Genomic DNA, 18,112 nt, shown 5'->3' with positions numbered 1-18,112 from the left:
ACTGGTAATACTTATTGTTATTGTTTATAATTATTTAGATATAATTATATTATTTAGATGTTAGTAATAAAAAATGTTAGTAAAAAACATTGTTATTGTTTATATTATTTAGATATAATTATTCGTTGAGTTAGATTTTTGAGAAAAATATAATAAACTAATTTTTATGATCAATAAATTGTTGGATAAAAATTTCAAAGAATATTTTTTATGATAATTTATAATTTGTAGTGGTGTAAACATTTTTATTAATTTACAAATATATTTTTTTCAAAATTATATCTCTAAATAGCATGTTTGGTCTAAACATTTAAATTTTTGAAAAAAAAAAAGTAGTCACAGGGACACCTCATGCTTATTTTATGAATACTTTCAACTTAATTAAACTAAAATATTTAAGAGTAATTAAATTTTATTACTCAAATGAGTTTATTAGTATTTATTTTATATAGACATTGATTTAGTAATTAAAAATATTTATTATCCTTGTAATTGATGAATCTTAAAAATATTACTATATACATAATTAATAACTTAAATTTTGAAATATGTAATAAATATTCAATTTTTTTGTCATTTTTTTTAATATTCTCTTTGTTTTCTTGAATCACCTTTGTCTCAATATGCTTTCATAATCAAGTACATAAATAGTGTTATGCAAACTTCAAGAAAACAAATTACACTGTAAAAGTTATTTGAATTTAATTGAATTTTGAAATATAATTAATAATATTTTGTGCAATAAATAAAGCGAACAAAAAACAAAAAAATATATTATAAATTCATAAATGTTATTTAATGCATGTGAAATTAGTGATTATTTCTTGTGATTTTGGATCTTTGAAAAAATATTTAATTTAATATATTTTATATAAATGCATTTTCTATACTTTTTTTAGTTAATTTTAAAAACTACAAATATTTTATATAAATATCAATATTTATATATCTATTGAACTCTGAACCTATACAACCTATATTGAATATGTCAATATATGTCAAAAAGATTAAGTAAATTCTTGTATTATCGTGTGGACCCAATTTAGTTCACAGCGGAATAAGTGCAAACCCTTTAGCCTCCAGTGACAGTTAAACCAGGAGTTATCCAATTGCATGCATGGATTTGAAAGATAATTCTTAGTTATAATTTTCCCAAATTACTAGCCCAAAAATATAGCAACATGAATTGTCTTAGTTTCATTAACAAGAAACATGTTTGTCTATCTTCCTATCCATTAAAACAATATATGGTAACTGATAAACCTTAACTAGCCACGAGACCAAACCAGTAATCACCAATTGATATTAAAGTGATAGCCACAAAATCTTGAGTGACTCAACTCAGTCCAGATAAACCTTGACATCAATCCCATTATCAATAAGCGATTGAACTACGGCTCTGATTTTCCCTTCAAACTTGTCCCTTTCCCTTGGAGTATAGGAAGCAGTGTAAACATCAGCTTCTCTTGCTCTTTCAGATAAAATCTTACCGATGGATATGCATGCTGGTATGTCTGAACGAGACCTGAGAACAGCTTTTATGTCCTTGGAGTTGGTACCAGCAACTGCAACCTGTTTGCTTGTCATTCTGTGAGTGAGTGAAGCGGATACAAAGCGTTTTGAGATAAACACATCAAGTGTAAACGGCTCCATGTAGGCAATCGTTCTTTGTTTGAAAGATATGTGCTTGTGTGGATTCTTTGACTTCTTCCCTTTTTGGTATGTGTAAGGTCTGCTATTGTCATCATCAAGGAAATCCTCTACCCCAAAAAAGCTTCTAGGTGCCATGTGCGTCTGTACAAAAGAAATGAACTAAAAATGAGTATTAATACTGCACAAATGATTCACCTCAAATTGGCATTTCAGGCCTGTTAAACTTATTCACACTAGCTACTTGGTATGGTAACTTTGCACATAAAGTGCTACGTGTCCTGTTGAAAGGCATAGTTACATAATGCACTGCAAAACAATGCTAGGTAGTTGATATTAAAGTTGTCAAACCAGAGAGTTTACAAAAATTCACATAACTTTAGTAAACTCAATCAAGTAGATTCGACTCGTACAAGTTTACCCAACCTAATATAAAAGATAATATTAAAATAATTCAATATTTTCACCTTGTAATAAAGAAAAGTAGCAAATCACAATAATAAGGTATCATAATACATTAGTACTATATAAGATTAAACAATATAGATGACTAAATCATATATAAATTCATAAAAGCATAAGTTCCTAATGTGAAAACAATTCAGTTGAGGAATTAATTTCTTCAAATAATTTGAGTCCAGTAGTAAATTAGTCGTTGTGGAGGTAAAAGTTAGACAGAAATTACATTTGATCTCAAAATTGTTAACACGAGTTTACCCAAATTTACTCAAAAAAGAATTTAATAGCAAGTTAATCTATCTAGGATTGTAAACTCTATAGAGTTTACAACTATGGTTGATTTGATACAGTACATGTATATGTGGGATCAATGAATCCACACAAGTGCTTAATAATCTCTAACTAACCGCTGTGTAACATAAATCCTTTTCCCACTATCAACCAATGCCCCTCACAATCTTTAACTGCTGCACTACAATTTAAAACCAGAACCCTTTAATATCACACAATAATATCATCTGTTATACTAAACCTAAATTACTGAATTTTATTCCTCCTGTAGTATACCTTCCAAACTTTATTTCTTCCATTAAACTTAGGCTCATTCCTAACTCTATTTAAAAGCTAAAAAAATTATTTAATTATCACTGGCAAACTTAACCCTTACAACTTTATAAGCTTCAGGATTTCCTTCTTCGTTTGAAAGGAATTATTTCATTTAGAGGAGTAATGTCCATCACATCATATTACTTGAAACAACATGAAAATGAAGAGTTTCATCATCATCTGTTTTCGACATATATTTAACTGGTTTCCCCCAAATGTGGTATTCAATAATGTCTTCTTATTTATAAACCAATGAAGTTGCCCCCAAAGTTGGACACTTGTATCAAGATTAAACCAAATTCTACTATTTATTAAACAGACAAAAAGGAAATTCTACAGAAAAATAATTTAAATCGTGCTTTGAAAGGAGATATAAGAGACTTTACCTGTCCATTGTGGAAAAAGCACGAAGCCACACGAATCCAAGGCAAAACTCTGTTTCCTTCAAAAGCATAAGCACTGGTTCTGCAAATTCTGCCAATTGCTTGTTTCAACATGTTTCCCTGAACCCTATAATAACTCCTCTTAACTGCCTATGGAGTACAGGATTGTGTTGGTGTCTTCTTAGGTCGTTTTGAGTTTCCACGGTCTCTCAATGCTCCCCTGTACCGCTTCAAAGACTGGACTACAAAGTAGTGGGTTGGCCATATTAGAGTTATTTGTGTCTTTATCTAACATAGGTTCCCAGGAATGTCATTTTTCTAAAAATAAACCAAACATTCTCAACTTAAAATTCCTGGGAAGATAAAAGCTATTCTCAAATAAAAAAGTACCAAATTAAAATTATCCTACCAAAGTAGTAATGATATATATATATATATAATTATTTAAAAAAGTTACAATATATGTTAAAAATTATAAAAAAAAAACTTTTAAGAGTCACTTGGACTTGGTTAGACCCTCATATGGGTTTTGCCCCTTTCAACTCCAGCCTTCTAGTCATTTCAGTCACTAAATTCCAAAGTGCACAGGAACACCTGATAGGCACTTGGAGAACCCTCCCTTTAAAGACTATCTGTTAAGAGGGTAGAACCAAAACTGACAAGTACTCCACCGAAAACCCATGCTACTCAATGGGAAAATGGCTTGCTTAAATTAAGGAAAATGCAAAACTACCCACCAAAAGAATTGAAACCTTGCTTTTGAAATCACCAACGGAATTACTTAACACTGAACCATGACATTTCATAAATATGTGATAATAATAATAATAATAATAAATATTCATAATTTTAGTCATAATGTCACCTTTGCAGCCCATGTGGATCAACAAGTTTACTAGTGACCCATTTTGACCAATTAATCTAATACCCTCAACTGAGTTGATAATCAACCCCGTCAATATAATACTGTCCATTCAGCCACCCCAGCACCCTCCTCACAGAACCCAACCACCTTCTCTTCTCCCAAAAACAGACATGCCAGCTGCTTCTTCTACAACCCTAGGCAAGGACAGAAACGAAATCCTAATTTCACTCAAATATTTAAACAAACAAAAACCCAAAATTAGCATAAAGCTCTGCAGGCACATAAATAGTAAAAGGCAGACAAGAAGTAATACATGCCAAAATATCTCCTGCATCTCAAAAACCTATTTTCTAGATATGCAAATCATCAAGGTTTTGAAAATTGGAACCTCCAAAATCTACTGAAATTCATCAAATTAAGGTTCATGTGTTCCTCAACCAACAAATTCAAAGAGCAATTAATCATCTAAACCACACCACAGGCAACTATGAACTTACAATCGATAACAATTAGTTGTAGAAGTAGAGAGAACCTAAAGAGAGAGATCAATTGAAGCATAGAATGAAAACCCAAGCAGAGAGGGATGTGCCTCAACTACCCAAAATCAAAATCTGAGTTTCTCCTTCGAATCCCTATGGAAAATGTTTTATTAACACCCTCTGTGCCTTACACACTATTGACACTGTGCACGTGGCTCTTAATGGTGATGTGGCAAAGTCTATTATTGTAAAATCATGAATGGTGATCTGGCAAGGATAATTTTGTAACATTTGTAAATTATTGCTGGGGTAATTTTTGGGGAAGGTTTTTGAGAGGGATAAAATTTGGCTTTGAAAGAGAGAGCGCCCCGGAGTAGGGTTTGAGAACGGCGCGAGATGTTGGACTTTGTAATGACGGCGGTGTTGGAATCGGGCGGTTGCTGGTGCGGGAGTGTTAGAATGGAATGTACGTGGGAGGGTAAGCGACAGTGTTAGAACGAAGAAACCATGTTCGCGGATATGTAAACGGCGTTCGTCAGAGGGTTTAAGTTTTTTGTCGAAGGGTTTAGGGTGTTCATCGGAGGGTAAGCGGCACGGCAGCGAGGAGCGGCGCAGTGCGGAAGATGAGATGATAGTATGGAACCAGGTAAAGAAATCCTAAAATCTTAATGAAACACACCGTTTTGGGGCTTTTTTTCACAACTTGCTGACTTGAACTCGCGAGTTTGACCAAGTCTGCTCCGAAGTCTACTATTATACCAAAAGAAAAGTGGATAAATTGCACACAATTCTCATGGATGATATTCAAACTCTGACAGAGGTGAATCAATCTTGTAATGTGAGACTGCAACTAATTTCTTATTTCATTAGCATGACCAAAACAGATTGCAAGTTGAGACACCTTTTAATGAATTGATTCTCTTGTTGTAGTTGATGCTCTTGAAAAAATCAACAAATTAGAATGTAGTAAAGAAAGACAAGAATGTCCAAACAAGGACAAGAAGGTTAAGAGGACTAATTAATTACTGAGGAAAGAACAAGTTTAGGCAATAATGAAACTAAACATTGTGATAATATAAACCTAAAACAATTATAGTTTGGATTTTGAAGGGAGAAAAACCTCCTCAGGGCAGATATGTTGGCTCTAGAATACAGGAACTGAGACTAATTATTGAACTCAACTATCAAAAACTTGAATACTCAAAATCATCAAGCACAGACATGACATGTCAAGAAACTCGAGAAAAATATATTTTTTTCAAAAAATAAAACAAAACTTGGAAGGGAGAATAGTTCTGTCGGTGTTGAATAAGAGTAAGTTCTCTTAAAATAAAAAGGACTCAAAAAGACATCATAAAATTCTCCTAACAAAGTCTTTTTTCTCTAAATATTAATGACAAAAAATAATCCTTAAACTCATCATACTATTCAAGTTGCCACATTTTTTTTCCATATAACTTACAGAACTCAACCATTCAACCAAACAACCAAAACGATATGAATCAAATGAAAGAAGAGCGGAACAAACTAAGAGAGTAACTTGCAACCAGCAACATAGGGTCACGCTAACAGGAACATCACCCTTCAATTTTTTCTTACCACCATATACATTTTGTATAAAACCGCAATGTCAGAAACTCGAAATTCTTGAAACTTTAGCATAACTATTTCTTGATCACAATTAATTGTTTCACATATTATGCAGGAAACATATCAAGTTCATTACTGTAGTGTGGCAAATTTACGTAGGAGAAATGTCAGGGAGTTAGACAGGTGGAATATTCGGTTGGTGTTCTTCATTGTTATTCAACATGTATTTGCTAAGAATTGACAAATGAGACAACTAAAATTCAAAATTGCTAGATTTTCCATTCTTGGGTTGCTTCAAACCATTATAATGCAACAACCACAGACTGTGTAATAATTAAACACATGGTTCCAAAAATTTTATAACCAAATCTCATTCATAAAAATCGTCCCATTCCATTCATAACACTCCATTATCTCTAATCCAACAAAACAGAACCCTAAATCTAGCAAACACAATCAAACCAAACCCATTCAATCAAACCCACAACTGCCACCCCCAACGAAACACACACACCCCATGCAAATCCACCAACGAAGTTCACCCACAAAAAACCAACAACACAACATCAATCTTTACATCAACAAAAAAATGTTACCTTTACTTGAACGTCTTCCACGATCTCGCTACCCTTAATTTCTCAGCCATCAAACCTTCCAAAAACCATCCCGGAACGTCACCAACAACCCCGCGTCTGACGAAAAGTCCACTGCTTACGACACACACCCCAACCAAACGAGATGACACTGAAGGGGAAGCTACAATGGGGAACAGAGGGAACGATAATCACTGGAGAACGGTGACACTACCGCCAACACCAAGAGCACCGTCCACTTGAAAAGGGGAGAAGAAGGAACAGCACAAGCCAAAATGCCAAATAAATCAAATAAATTAATTGTGAGCCCACACGATTTTCACTTCAATTGCCACGTCATCCGCTTATGCCACGTCATGCCAGCTGGAGTTGGTCAAATGTGTGTTAGTTGACAAAAAGGTATCAACATATCAGGATCCCATCCCTATTCTCCCATCCCTATTCTATCCCTCCTAAAATATTTAATTCAATTTTGTTTTTCAGGTATTAATATGCTTATTTGTTCATCAAAAGATTTTGATATTTTTATTTTAGTTATAAAACTATTGTTAATTATTTTCTTTATCTATAGCCAATTGCTCACAAATAATTTTCAAAATTAAGAATATCACAGATAACTTTTTATATAAATAAATAAAAATGCTAATATGTTCTATTCACCACTTATTAAGAAAAATGTTGTAATTTTAAGTATAAGTTTGTTTCTATATATTAGAAAAATACAATTTAAAAATATTATAATTTGTAACCCAAATCTGCTCCAAGAAAGAATACTTCCCTCAACTTCCCTCAACCAATCTGCTCTTGAGGTTTTGGTAACTCTCAAATGAAATATGTCAAAACAAACCACTCTTTCTTAAAGCCAATACACCACAAAACTTAAAGAACAAGAAAAGGCTATAGCAAAAGGAATACAAGATATATGACAAACTCAAAGAATAGTGAAGAAAAGACAATCAAGAAAAATAAGGTACTCAATTAAAAGATAGCACACAAAAGGAACCTAGAGAAAAGTACTAGAATAGATGAAAAAAACAAAAACAAAACTACTGGAATTTTTTGCAAACTCTGCATGACTTTACATATTTATCTGGAACTGAAGAAAGCAAACTGGATTATGAAATTTAAACCAATGAAAGTTCAAGATCTTATCTCAACAATGGCACTGGAATCACACAAAAATAGTGCGCCAATTAATTTTGATAAATTTTGCAAAATTACTGCCAGTTTACCGTATTTTTTGTGCCAGAATTACACACTAGACGTATTTCATTTATCATTTTTTTTGTACTTGGAATTTTGATACACTTCTTTTTTCTATTTTTTTTGTAACACTCTCAAGAACTCAAATCCAGAATTTCATAATTTTCCAGTAATCACAGAAAATGTAATAAATCGAAACAGTCAGCACATTTTCAAGAAAACAGAGGAAACCTGATTGGAATGAAAAACAAAATTAAGAACTTCAAAAGACATAATTGAATTGATGTTTCAAGAACTTGTATAGATCTAAAATACAAGTAAGAACCCAAATCTAAAAAGAAAAAGCACCAAAGGATCAAGAAAACAAACACATAAAACTGCACTCAAATAAAAAAATCAAGAAACCAAAATTATCAACAAAATGACTACATAGAATTGATAACATTTTTGGAGAAACATGACTTTGACAAAACTTATAGAGATTCAAAAATCAAAATGACACAAACACAATGTATTAAGAACAAGAAAACAGAAAGAAATGCCCAAAATAAACCTAAAAACAGAATGGTAAAGACAAGAATGTAATGTTCTTGAATTAAAAGTGCCAAAACAACTCAAACACACACAAGAACACACCTAAGACTCATGATACCACATGATATGATTCCAAGAACATGGTAGGAATATGATATGAACATGTGATGGATTCAACTAGAGTTGGAATATGATTAGACACTTTTTAAGAATTGGATCAATGTTCTTAATCATTCAAGAACTCACCAAATCACAAGAACCAAGCCAAACTCACACAAAAACCCATTTTTGGACATATGAATCGATTGAAACAAAGGAAAACACAAAAGCACTGATTGAAACTCCAAGAAACACAATTAAAATCATAAGAACAGCAAACTAAAGCAAACTATCGAACATAAACACAAACTAAACAAGTTTTACAGATTGAATACACAAGAGACAACAAAGACATGTTTTAAAGTTTGTTTTGGAATGGAAATGGAAGAAGAATATGAAAAGGACAAGGAAACTTATGTGGTTGGAGCTCTTGGAAATGTGCATGCCACTTGAAGGATGGTTGGCTTCAAGATGAGTGTTGTTGTCGCCACTTGAGAGACCAAGAATTCACTCAAGATAAGACTAGAAGAGAAGAAGACACAAGTCTCTCTCAATCACTCACCAATTTGGTAGAGGTTCATTACTCACAAAATCAATCTTATTATTTCAAAGACATAAGCCTTCCTTTTATAATGAGGAGGACTTGTCACAAGTACAAGAAAAGCTTATAAGAGAAACTTTGAAAGGTTACCTTCTAACTCTTTCTATTCTAGCGCCTAAAGGAGTGTGAAGAGACACCTTTCTAGATCTTTCCTAAAACTAGCGCCTAAAGGTGTTATACAATGGAGGTGTCTTAGGTTTCCCTCTTTAGCACCTTCCTAAACACTACTCTATATGTTTTACAATTTTATACAAAAGAAACTATAAAAAGAGAAAACATTTGAAGCCTACTACCTAACTCCTTAGCTTTTCTCCTTGTAATCCTTTGAGATATAAAGGATGATGAGCTAATGTGTCTTTGAGAATCTTGAACTTCAACCTCATTCTCTTCTTCTTCTTGATCTCCATCACTGGAGTTGTGCTGCTTTTTAGGTTTGGATTTAGATTAGGTTGTTTAGAATCTTTGTTAAGATCAGTCCTTGATTCCTAAACAAAGCTTGATCAATCAGTTTTAAAAGAACAAAGTGTTTTTCCATGCAAAGGGAAAACAACCGGTTGAATTGTCGAGACAATCTGTTGTTTGTCACTTAGTTGGCAATGAGGTTTTGAAACTGTTTTTTGAATTGGTTATGTAACTACTTGACTCATTCAACCGGTTAAATAGTGGTTTCAACTGGTTAAATGTGTGTTGTCATAACAGTTTTTTGAAAACATGTATTAACTGTTTTAAATGAGATCAAAACTGATTTGACTCTGTTATGCTGCCTTAAACGGCTAGATTTCAAATGCTATAAATATATCCTTCTTTCAAATGTTTTATACAGAAATTTCACACTCTGATTTGAGATCAAAAAGAGAGATTACAAACTATTTGTGAAAGAAGTTTTCTAAGTTTAGCAAGATTGCTTTTAAGCTTTATTGTGGTGCAAGAACTGGTCATAGGGCTTCTGGTTTTCTGTAATTCCAGGTGTTTTCTACCCTTACTTAGTTTCTTGTAATTGTATTATGATATCGAAGACGTGTTTGTAAAATCCTGTACAGTGGGATTGTAGCTTGAGGTGTGAAGTGTTGCAAAAAGGGTGAGTAGGCTTTGTGGGATTCAAAGTCACCTCTTTCTGGTGTGTTGTTGTAATCTGTGATTGATTATATAGTGAAATACTCATAGGTTGTTCTGAGGAATGGATGTAGTTCAGGGTTGAGTGAACTAGTATAATCTGTTTGTGTGAATCTCCCTGTCTCTTAACTCTCATAACTGTTTGTGTAAATTTATTTTCTGCTGCTGCTATAAACAACCGGTTAAAATGTATTTTTAACCGGTTAAAATTCTGAAACAGTTTTCTGAATCTTTGTTTAATTGTCTTCCTTAGTTATTTATCTGTGATTGATTGATAAAGATTCATTCTTAATAAAATATTTGTGAAAAGCTTTTATAAAAAAATCACCCCCCTTTTGTTTTAGCCATCAATTCTAACAGAGACAAGGTACCAAATGATAAAAAAGTTCGTGTTGACCCTCTTCCACGCATCCCGAAGGCTCGGACCATACTTCCAAAACTACGACATTAGCATCAAGACAGACTGTTTGATTACCTGGGTTCTCTGAAAACCCGAGCTTATCGATCGTATGATTGTGTGGTCCATAGAAATCTATACAATTTTTGCAAGACTAAGAAGAAGAAAAATACTCTACAATCTCTTCATTAAGGTGTCATCTTCTTCTATCTTATTAACCAAAAATTTTGAGGTTGGATGGTTTCCCTCAAGCTACAATTGTTCCTTGACTCTTTTGTTTCTGAAGTTCTTGTATTGAAATTAGATAGTGTTTGTGATTTCTCAAAATCAGTAAGGTATTGCTTGTGGTTTGGATCATTTTTGTAGGATTCTAGAGTGATAAACTTGTGAGTCCTGTTTTGTAAAGATTTTTGTTTTTGTTTTAGTTGGTGTAGCTGGGAAACTATATATAAGTCTTGAGGAAGAGTGAACTAGTATAAAATTTTGTGTGATTTTCTTTGTCTTTTTTTTTTTTACATTTCTGTATGCAAATCTATAAGTGATATGTTCAAAAATTTAATTGATTAATTTTTTGACTTGATAAAATCTAACTCGTTAAATTTTATGATTTCTACTGGTTAAGAAAATTATCAATATGTTGTTTTATATTCTAATTTGTTATTTTTTCTTAAAGAAATTCATTCTAAACCATATTCTAAAGAAATTTTTAAAAGTTCATTCACCCCCCTTTTGAACTCGTCCTATATTTTTAATTAGATAGTCCCTTGTGATGACATTGATATCTTACTACGTATTGCTTGATGAATCGAGGCCTACACTTGAGGAGTTGTTAAACGTGTTTTGTACAATGTAATATTGCGTGGGATGCTAAAACGTGTTTTGGTTATATGAGTAGACCTTCGAGAATTGTGATAAGAGGTAATGACACAAATGATTGTTGAAGGTCTTCGTAACATTTCTTCTAGTTTGAAACATGGAAAACATGTTGTATTCTGCCAGCGGGTGGTAATTGCAACTTATAAGCAACCAAGAGAATCCTCTAAATGATAGGAAATCGACCAAAGTATCGAAGGCTGAGCTTTTGGTTCTTGCAAACATGCACTGAGTGTTGCCAATATGGTTGATGATTGACAAATATGAATTCACCTACTTGAAAGTCCAGTGTAGTTATTCTTTTAATAGATTCTTCTTCAATTGTGATTGAATTCATTATGTTGGTGCAACAAATATTGTAAGGATGGAAGATCAATGTGATCTAACTGATACTTGGTTATGGTAGGAGTGTTAGAGTTGTAGACAACTCAAAATGGTGTTATTCCAATGTTAGTTTGGAGGTGATGGAGGACCATATGAGAGAGCACATATTGGACCATTAACAAGGGCCATGACTAGAAGAATGAAGGAGAAAGAAGAACTTCAAAAGGCTTTCCTCTTGTGGAGAGTAAAATATTGGCCTTGTCCAAACCTTGTAGCCTTGTAAATAATTGTAAAGAGTAGAGTAGGCATTTACATTGGGTATTGTATTTTGGCCAAGTAGTGTAGGATTTCTTTTGGGCTTTGTGTTTGGGCCAAGTTTATCTTAGGTTAAATAACCTAATCCTAATAGAGAAGTGAAACGCATAGGAAAATCTAGTTTGAGTGTCAAGTTGTGGTTAGGGTTAGAAGCTTCGACACCAAGCTAGGGTATAAGATTTGGGTGCCAGGTTAGGATAAAAACCCTAGCTTGCTATGCAAGCTTTATATGGTGCCTAAGGTTAGGGTTTATAAGCTTCTTAGGCACCCAAGGTTAGGGTTTATGCTTCTTTGGCAAGCTTCCTCTCCTATAAATAGGAATGTATTTTACATGATTTTAAACTTTGAAATAAGTAATGATTTTAAGCCTTCTCTCTTAAGCTTTGAGCCTCCCACAACATTCTACTTCAATTCCATCGTCCACATTCATTTTATTCATAGCTTCTTCATCTAATTCAGCTCCATCAACAAAGAATCATCAAAGGAAAATCAATGAGCCAAGTGCAACTCTATTAGGAAGGAATTGTTGTACCATAGTTCTGCCCATGTTAAGAATTTGAGCCCTTCTTTTTGGATTTTTCACAAAACATCGTAAATACATCTCAAGGCATTAAAAGCCTCAAATTGACCATCACTTTGAGGATGGTAAGATAAACTCATCGTTAATGTAATGTCGCTTAGTTCAAATAGGTGTTGTTAAAAGTGACTATTGAATACTCGATCATGATTTGAGACTATGGATTTTGAAAACCCATGGAGCTTCACGGTAACCTTGATGAAAACCTTTGCGATCTATTTGCTTGAATAATCAGTTTTCAAAGTGGAAAAGTGAGCATATTTGGACAATTTGTCGGTGACGACCATAATGATGGTAAATCCTTGTGAATGAGGAAGTCCCACAATGAAATCCAAAGCCACATTTTACCATATCTGGGCATGAATAATGAGCGGTTGTAAGAACCCTTGGGGAAAGGTTATGCTGGAGTTGGCTCTCTAGCATGTGAGACAATGCTAAACATGTTTTTTTATGTCTTTATACATTCCATGCCAAAAGAATTATGCTGATATCTGAGAAACTATTCGAGCAACACCAACATGGGCTCTTATAGGGGAGTCATGAAATTCATGCAAAACCTGTTGAATTATGTTATCCTGGGGAGGGATAGCTAATCATTTTTCAAGTGAAACAACTGGTTTTGGACAAAATAATTAGCATGGGGAGGTTAACCCTGATTACATGCTTGTACAATCGCTTTATAAGTATTGCCAGATTCAATTGCAGTTGCTAGCAAGGATTAAAGTCCCACTTAGGCTATGTTATACCCATGCAGAAGGATCTAGAAAGAGCATCAATACCTTCGTTCTTTTTCCTAGTTTGTATGCAATGGAAAAGTCACAACCAAGGAATTTATGGAGCCAGATTTGTTGTTGTGGTGTTTGGATAGTTTGGTCCAATAAGCATTTGATGCTTTTTTTGTTAGTTTTGAAAATGAACTCGTGGCCTAACAAATAATGTTTGAATTTGACAATGGCTATTATGATGGCATACAATAATCTAGTGTATGTCGATTGCTTTTGCATTATTGGAGATAGTTTCTTGCATAAATATGCAATAGGGTGGTGGTGTTGGCTCAAGATTGCCCCAATACCACTTCTCGAGGCATTTGTTTCAATAATGAAGATCTATGAGAAGTTTGGGAGTGCTAGGATAGGGGTTGTTGAGATCAATTGCTTCAAATGTTCAAAGACAACAATAGCTACATGGTCCCATTTGAATTACCTTTCTTCAAGAGTTAGAGGAGCAACGATACAAGCATACCCCTTAATAAATCTTCTATGATAATTGGTTTGGACCTACCCTTAGTTGTTTCAGATTTTGTGGAAGAGGCAAATCCAATGTTGCATGTACCTTTGATTGATCCATTGCAACTCCATTACCATATACCGTGTGACCTAGATAATCTATCTTAGTTAAGTCAAATTGACATTTGGATAGCTTGACATAAAGTTGGTTGTGTTGCAATAATTGTAAAATCTCAGACAGGTAGTGAAAATGTTGCCATACTAAAGAGCTGAAAACTAGGATATCTTTAAAAAACATTAGTACAAAATTTCTTAGTAGTCCTTGAAAGAGTTGATTCATCACACCTTGGAAGGTGGTTGGTGCATTAGTGAGGCAAAAAGACATAACATTTTTTTAAATGTCCGTGATGAGTTTTAAATGTCGTTTCGGATCTATCTTTATGAGATACAAAGATTTGATGGTAGCCCAATCGAAAATCATATTTAGAAAAAAAATCGGCACTATGTAACTCATCTAATAGTTCATCTACTATGGGGATAAGGAAGTTCTTTTTTTATAGTAATAGCATCCAAAGACTGATAATCTGTATAGAAGTGCCATGTTCTATCCTTCTTCTTAATCAAAAAAATAAGGGAGGAAAAAGAACTAGTACTAGGAGTTATAATACCTTCCTGGAGCATTTCAAAAACCATATTTTCAATTTGGAATTTTTGGTTGTGGAGGTATTTCTATGGTTTCACTTTAACTGGCTGGCTACTTGGAATGAAGGATATCACATGGTTTTGGTTGCAATTAGGTGGTAGATCTAAAGGTTTCTTAAACACCTCCTTGTAGGTGTGTAATATACTACCAATTCAGGTGGAATATCTGGAGGGAAGGTCAACTCTACTTCTTTTGAAACATTCGAAAGTTGGAACTGAATGGAAAATAATTTTGCTATAACCTGGATGTGCAAGAATATTCTAATGTGATGATGCTATGTTGGCGTAGGTAATGTGGATTTTTCTCCATGCCCCGTGATAAATGCCTTTCCTGAATAAAAAATTTAGTTGGAGAGTACTGTGTCAAAAATATGTGAGGCCAAGGTTGTTGTTGGCCACAAAACCCACAATATTATATCAACACCCGTGACATGAAATAAACATATCGATAGTGTTAGTTTATGGCCCTACACTAAAACTATGAATTCTTTCACTAATCCTTCCACAAGAGTGCATTACCATTGGAAACTAGGAATAAGTTTTATTGGCATCTTTAAATGTTGAGCAATTTGAGGTTGCAAAAAATTGTCAAAGCTGTTGAACAAGATGACTTTGATGATTTCCAAATTTGTCTTGAAGAATATACTGTTGAGTGTGTCTAGTTAGGTAGATTTTGTGTTGTAATTTGCATCTAATTAGGATCCAAGTTCATATGGTTTGAAATCTCTTTTAAAGTTTTGTTTTTCAAATCTGTTAATTTTAGTTAGTTGTTTTGTATTTTAAATTAGTTGAAATATTTTTTGTTTAAGTCTGATGACTACAACAAGTTTTTCAACAAATTGATTTATTGTATCAATTGATTGAAAAACACTTAAGGTTTTTAAAAGGATTTTAAAAAAAGATTTGTTTTCTTTTGTATTTTCTGTTAAGTAAAAACAATTAGTTATTTCAATAAATGAAGTGGTTTTTTATGTTGAGATTTTAACAGAAAATGAAAACAATCAGTTTATTTTAAAAATCAATTAAGTAATTTTAACAAAATGTTGTTATGATTTTCAAACTTTTTCAAAATGCTTTAAACAAATTCCATTAAACAATCAAACTAATTTAACCATTTTTTGTCTATATAAAGATAACTTTATGATCATTTTGAAAACAATAAGAGAGATTAAAGAATATGTTTTTTAAGACAGAAAATCAAAGAGCTTTTAGAATCATTCTTGAAGTCTTGGATCATCGCTACGGTGTGAAGTAGGATTTTGAGTTATTCTTTTCATCTGTTCTTCAATTGTGTAAAAGCCCAAGTGTATTATAAATTCATTCTTTTATACTGTATTGTGTTGTAAACAATTTGAGATAGTGTTTCTAAAATTTGTGTTGTTGTTGAGAGTATTGTGTGTTCTTGAAAGGTTCAAGATCAATACTCTTGGCTGTTTTGTAATCTGGTTTTGATTGCTTAGTGAATTCTCAGTGGTGTGCTGAAGACTTGATGTAGCTATTGGTTAAGAGTGAATCAATATAATTCCTTTGTGTGAATTCTCTCTTCCTTACTATGATAATTTGTGATATATTGTGTTCTTAATGTTTTGCGCATAAAACAATTAATTGATTTATAAAATCAACAAGTTTAAATTTTAATTACAGATTTGTTAATCTTTTAATAACTAGTTGAACAAGTTAATCAATTGATTGATTTAATTGATCTTTTCAATCTAACACCATTTTCATGAAAACTTTGCGGAAAAAATTCACCATCGTCTTGTTTCAAGCTATATATTCTAGCAAGAGAGACTACTGTCTAATAAGATTTGCACAGTTATATGATTGATGGACCCGTGGAATCTCATAATACCTATCCTTGCGGATCCTTTTAAAGTATTATATGACAAATAATGTTGTAGTTCACTGTCTGGACTATCCTCATTAGAAGAACTAGGGGATTCTAGGCCAGGTTGTTGAGCCTATAAATTTGTAGAATAGAGGTGTAAGTATTATTTGTTGGAGCATTTGTGTCTAGATGTGAACTTGGCATCACAAGTATAACATAAGCTTATTTCTTGTCGTAACTATGTTTCAACTAAGGAGATTCTTTGGATATTGGGTGGTTTAGGAGGTGGTGGATTTGGATTTGGCTGAGCGAAGGGAGGAGGCTAGATAGGTTAGTAGATTTCTAGTGGGAGGTGACAAGTATTGTGAGGGGTGAAGAGAAGGTAGTTGTATGCTTCTCTTCAAACAATCGGGCTACAAATAGTTCTTTTAATAAGGAGTGAGGACTTTGAGATCATACGTCTCTATGAATATCAAACTTGAACCCATTGATGAAAGAGTCAAGCAAGACGTTTGCAAAGTCTCTAGTGATTCTATTTGCTAATGCTACATATAATATTCAACAATAGAATTCCTTTTTATTAGATTAAATAGTGTAGATCGTGCACATTCAAATTAGAAGGGACCAAATTCCACCTCCAAGGAGGGAATGAAACTTTGCCAAGATGGAAACGAGTATTTGAAACCACATAACAACATTTTTGTTAAGGTGGATGACAACTATAGTCAAACGTTGTAAATCTGGTGTTGTGTAGTATTCAAAACAATTGTTCAGCTTTGAATATCTACTGAAACACATTTGAACCATAAAACATAGGAAAGTCCAGTTTGATGTTGCAGATCTTGAATGGTGGTGTGTGTGAGCTACTTCTGTTTCAATCATAATGTGAACTACTAATAGTGCGCACCAAAGATTTCCCTCATAGAAAATTCAAACTGTTGGAAATGATACTCATAGGCAACCTGACATCTCAGCTAGGCTGACACCTCAAGCAACAACAATCATCTGCCATCATATGAAAAAAATATTATTAAAAAAAGAGAAAAAAGAAAGAAAATACAAAAATATGGGGGGACTAGACCAAAATCCATATGCTAACAAAACCGATACATAGGTAGACTATACCTATTCATAAAGAATTCTAAGAATAGACTAGATGGAAACCTATTGTACCAATGAAAAGATTCTCTATGAATAAATCTTAAATTAACCAACTTATCATCACACACATTTCCTTCACGACAAATATTAGTAACTCTAAACCTGATTTATTCATAGTAATTAAGACAAGTATTTCATCGCATCCGAAACATCCAAGGAACATTTGTCCTAGCAGTAAACGCAACACAAATCAAAACAGAATCACATTCCAACCAGACATTAGCAAGCCCCATCTTTTGAGCTCCCTCCATAGCATGTATAACCTCATAAAACTCAACAACTAGAATGACTCAAAACAGGAGTGACTCGTTTAGTTTTGAAGTTGGAAGAGATTATAAAAAGATGACTCTTTCAAAACTACTCTATGAATCAATAATCAAATTGAAGACGATTGCAATTTTCAATTATGTTTATAATTACTTCATAATTCATAAATTAAAATTTTAAAATTTAAAATTAAAAATTAAAAATTTAAAAATTTAAAATTTAAAATTTAAAATTTAGTTTTTAAAAATAAAAAAGTCACAAAATAAT

General features: G+C 32.9%; 1 protein-coding gene across 5 annotated transcripts; it reads right to left on the bottom strand.

Annotated features, from left to right (window-relative positions):
- Window positions 1-1,172: 1,172 nt before the first annotated feature.
- On the bottom strand, window positions 1,173-7,032 carry LOC137830969 (uncharacterized). Of its 5 annotated transcripts, none has more exons than XM_068638417.2 (4): window positions 6,629-6,896; window positions 3,964-4,157; window positions 3,102-3,335; window positions 1,173-1,794 (listed from the first exon to the last, which is right to left on the bottom strand). In XM_068638417.2, the coding sequence occupies exons 3-4, from the start codon at window positions 3,210-3,212 to the stop codon at window positions 1,342-1,344; spliced, it is 564 nt and encodes a 187-aa protein (XP_068494518.1). In that variant the 5' UTR covers window positions 3,213-3,335; window positions 3,964-4,157; window positions 6,629-6,896; the 3' UTR covers window positions 1,173-1,341. The 5 variants fall into 5 exon arrangements, with proteins under 5 accessions (XP_068494518.1, XP_068494520.1, XP_068494517.1 ...); XM_068638419.2 differs by having other exon boundaries at window positions 3,102-3,340; window positions 6,629-6,887; XM_068638416.2 differs by lacking the exon at window positions 3,964-4,157 and having other exon boundaries at window positions 3,102-3,340; window positions 6,629-7,032.
- Between the last annotated feature and the right edge of the window lie 11,080 nt (window positions 7,033-18,112).

Source organism: Phaseolus vulgaris, chromosome 6 (assembly GCF_051622355.1).
Source record: "Phaseolus vulgaris cultivar YP4 chromosome 6, ASM5162235v1, whole genome shotgun sequence".
NCBI classification, from domain to species: Eukaryota; Viridiplantae; Streptophyta; class Magnoliopsida; order Fabales; family Fabaceae; genus Phaseolus; species Phaseolus vulgaris.
The sequence above is the reverse complement of the archived record's forward strand: the minus strand, read 5'-3'. Positions and strand labels throughout refer to the sequence as shown.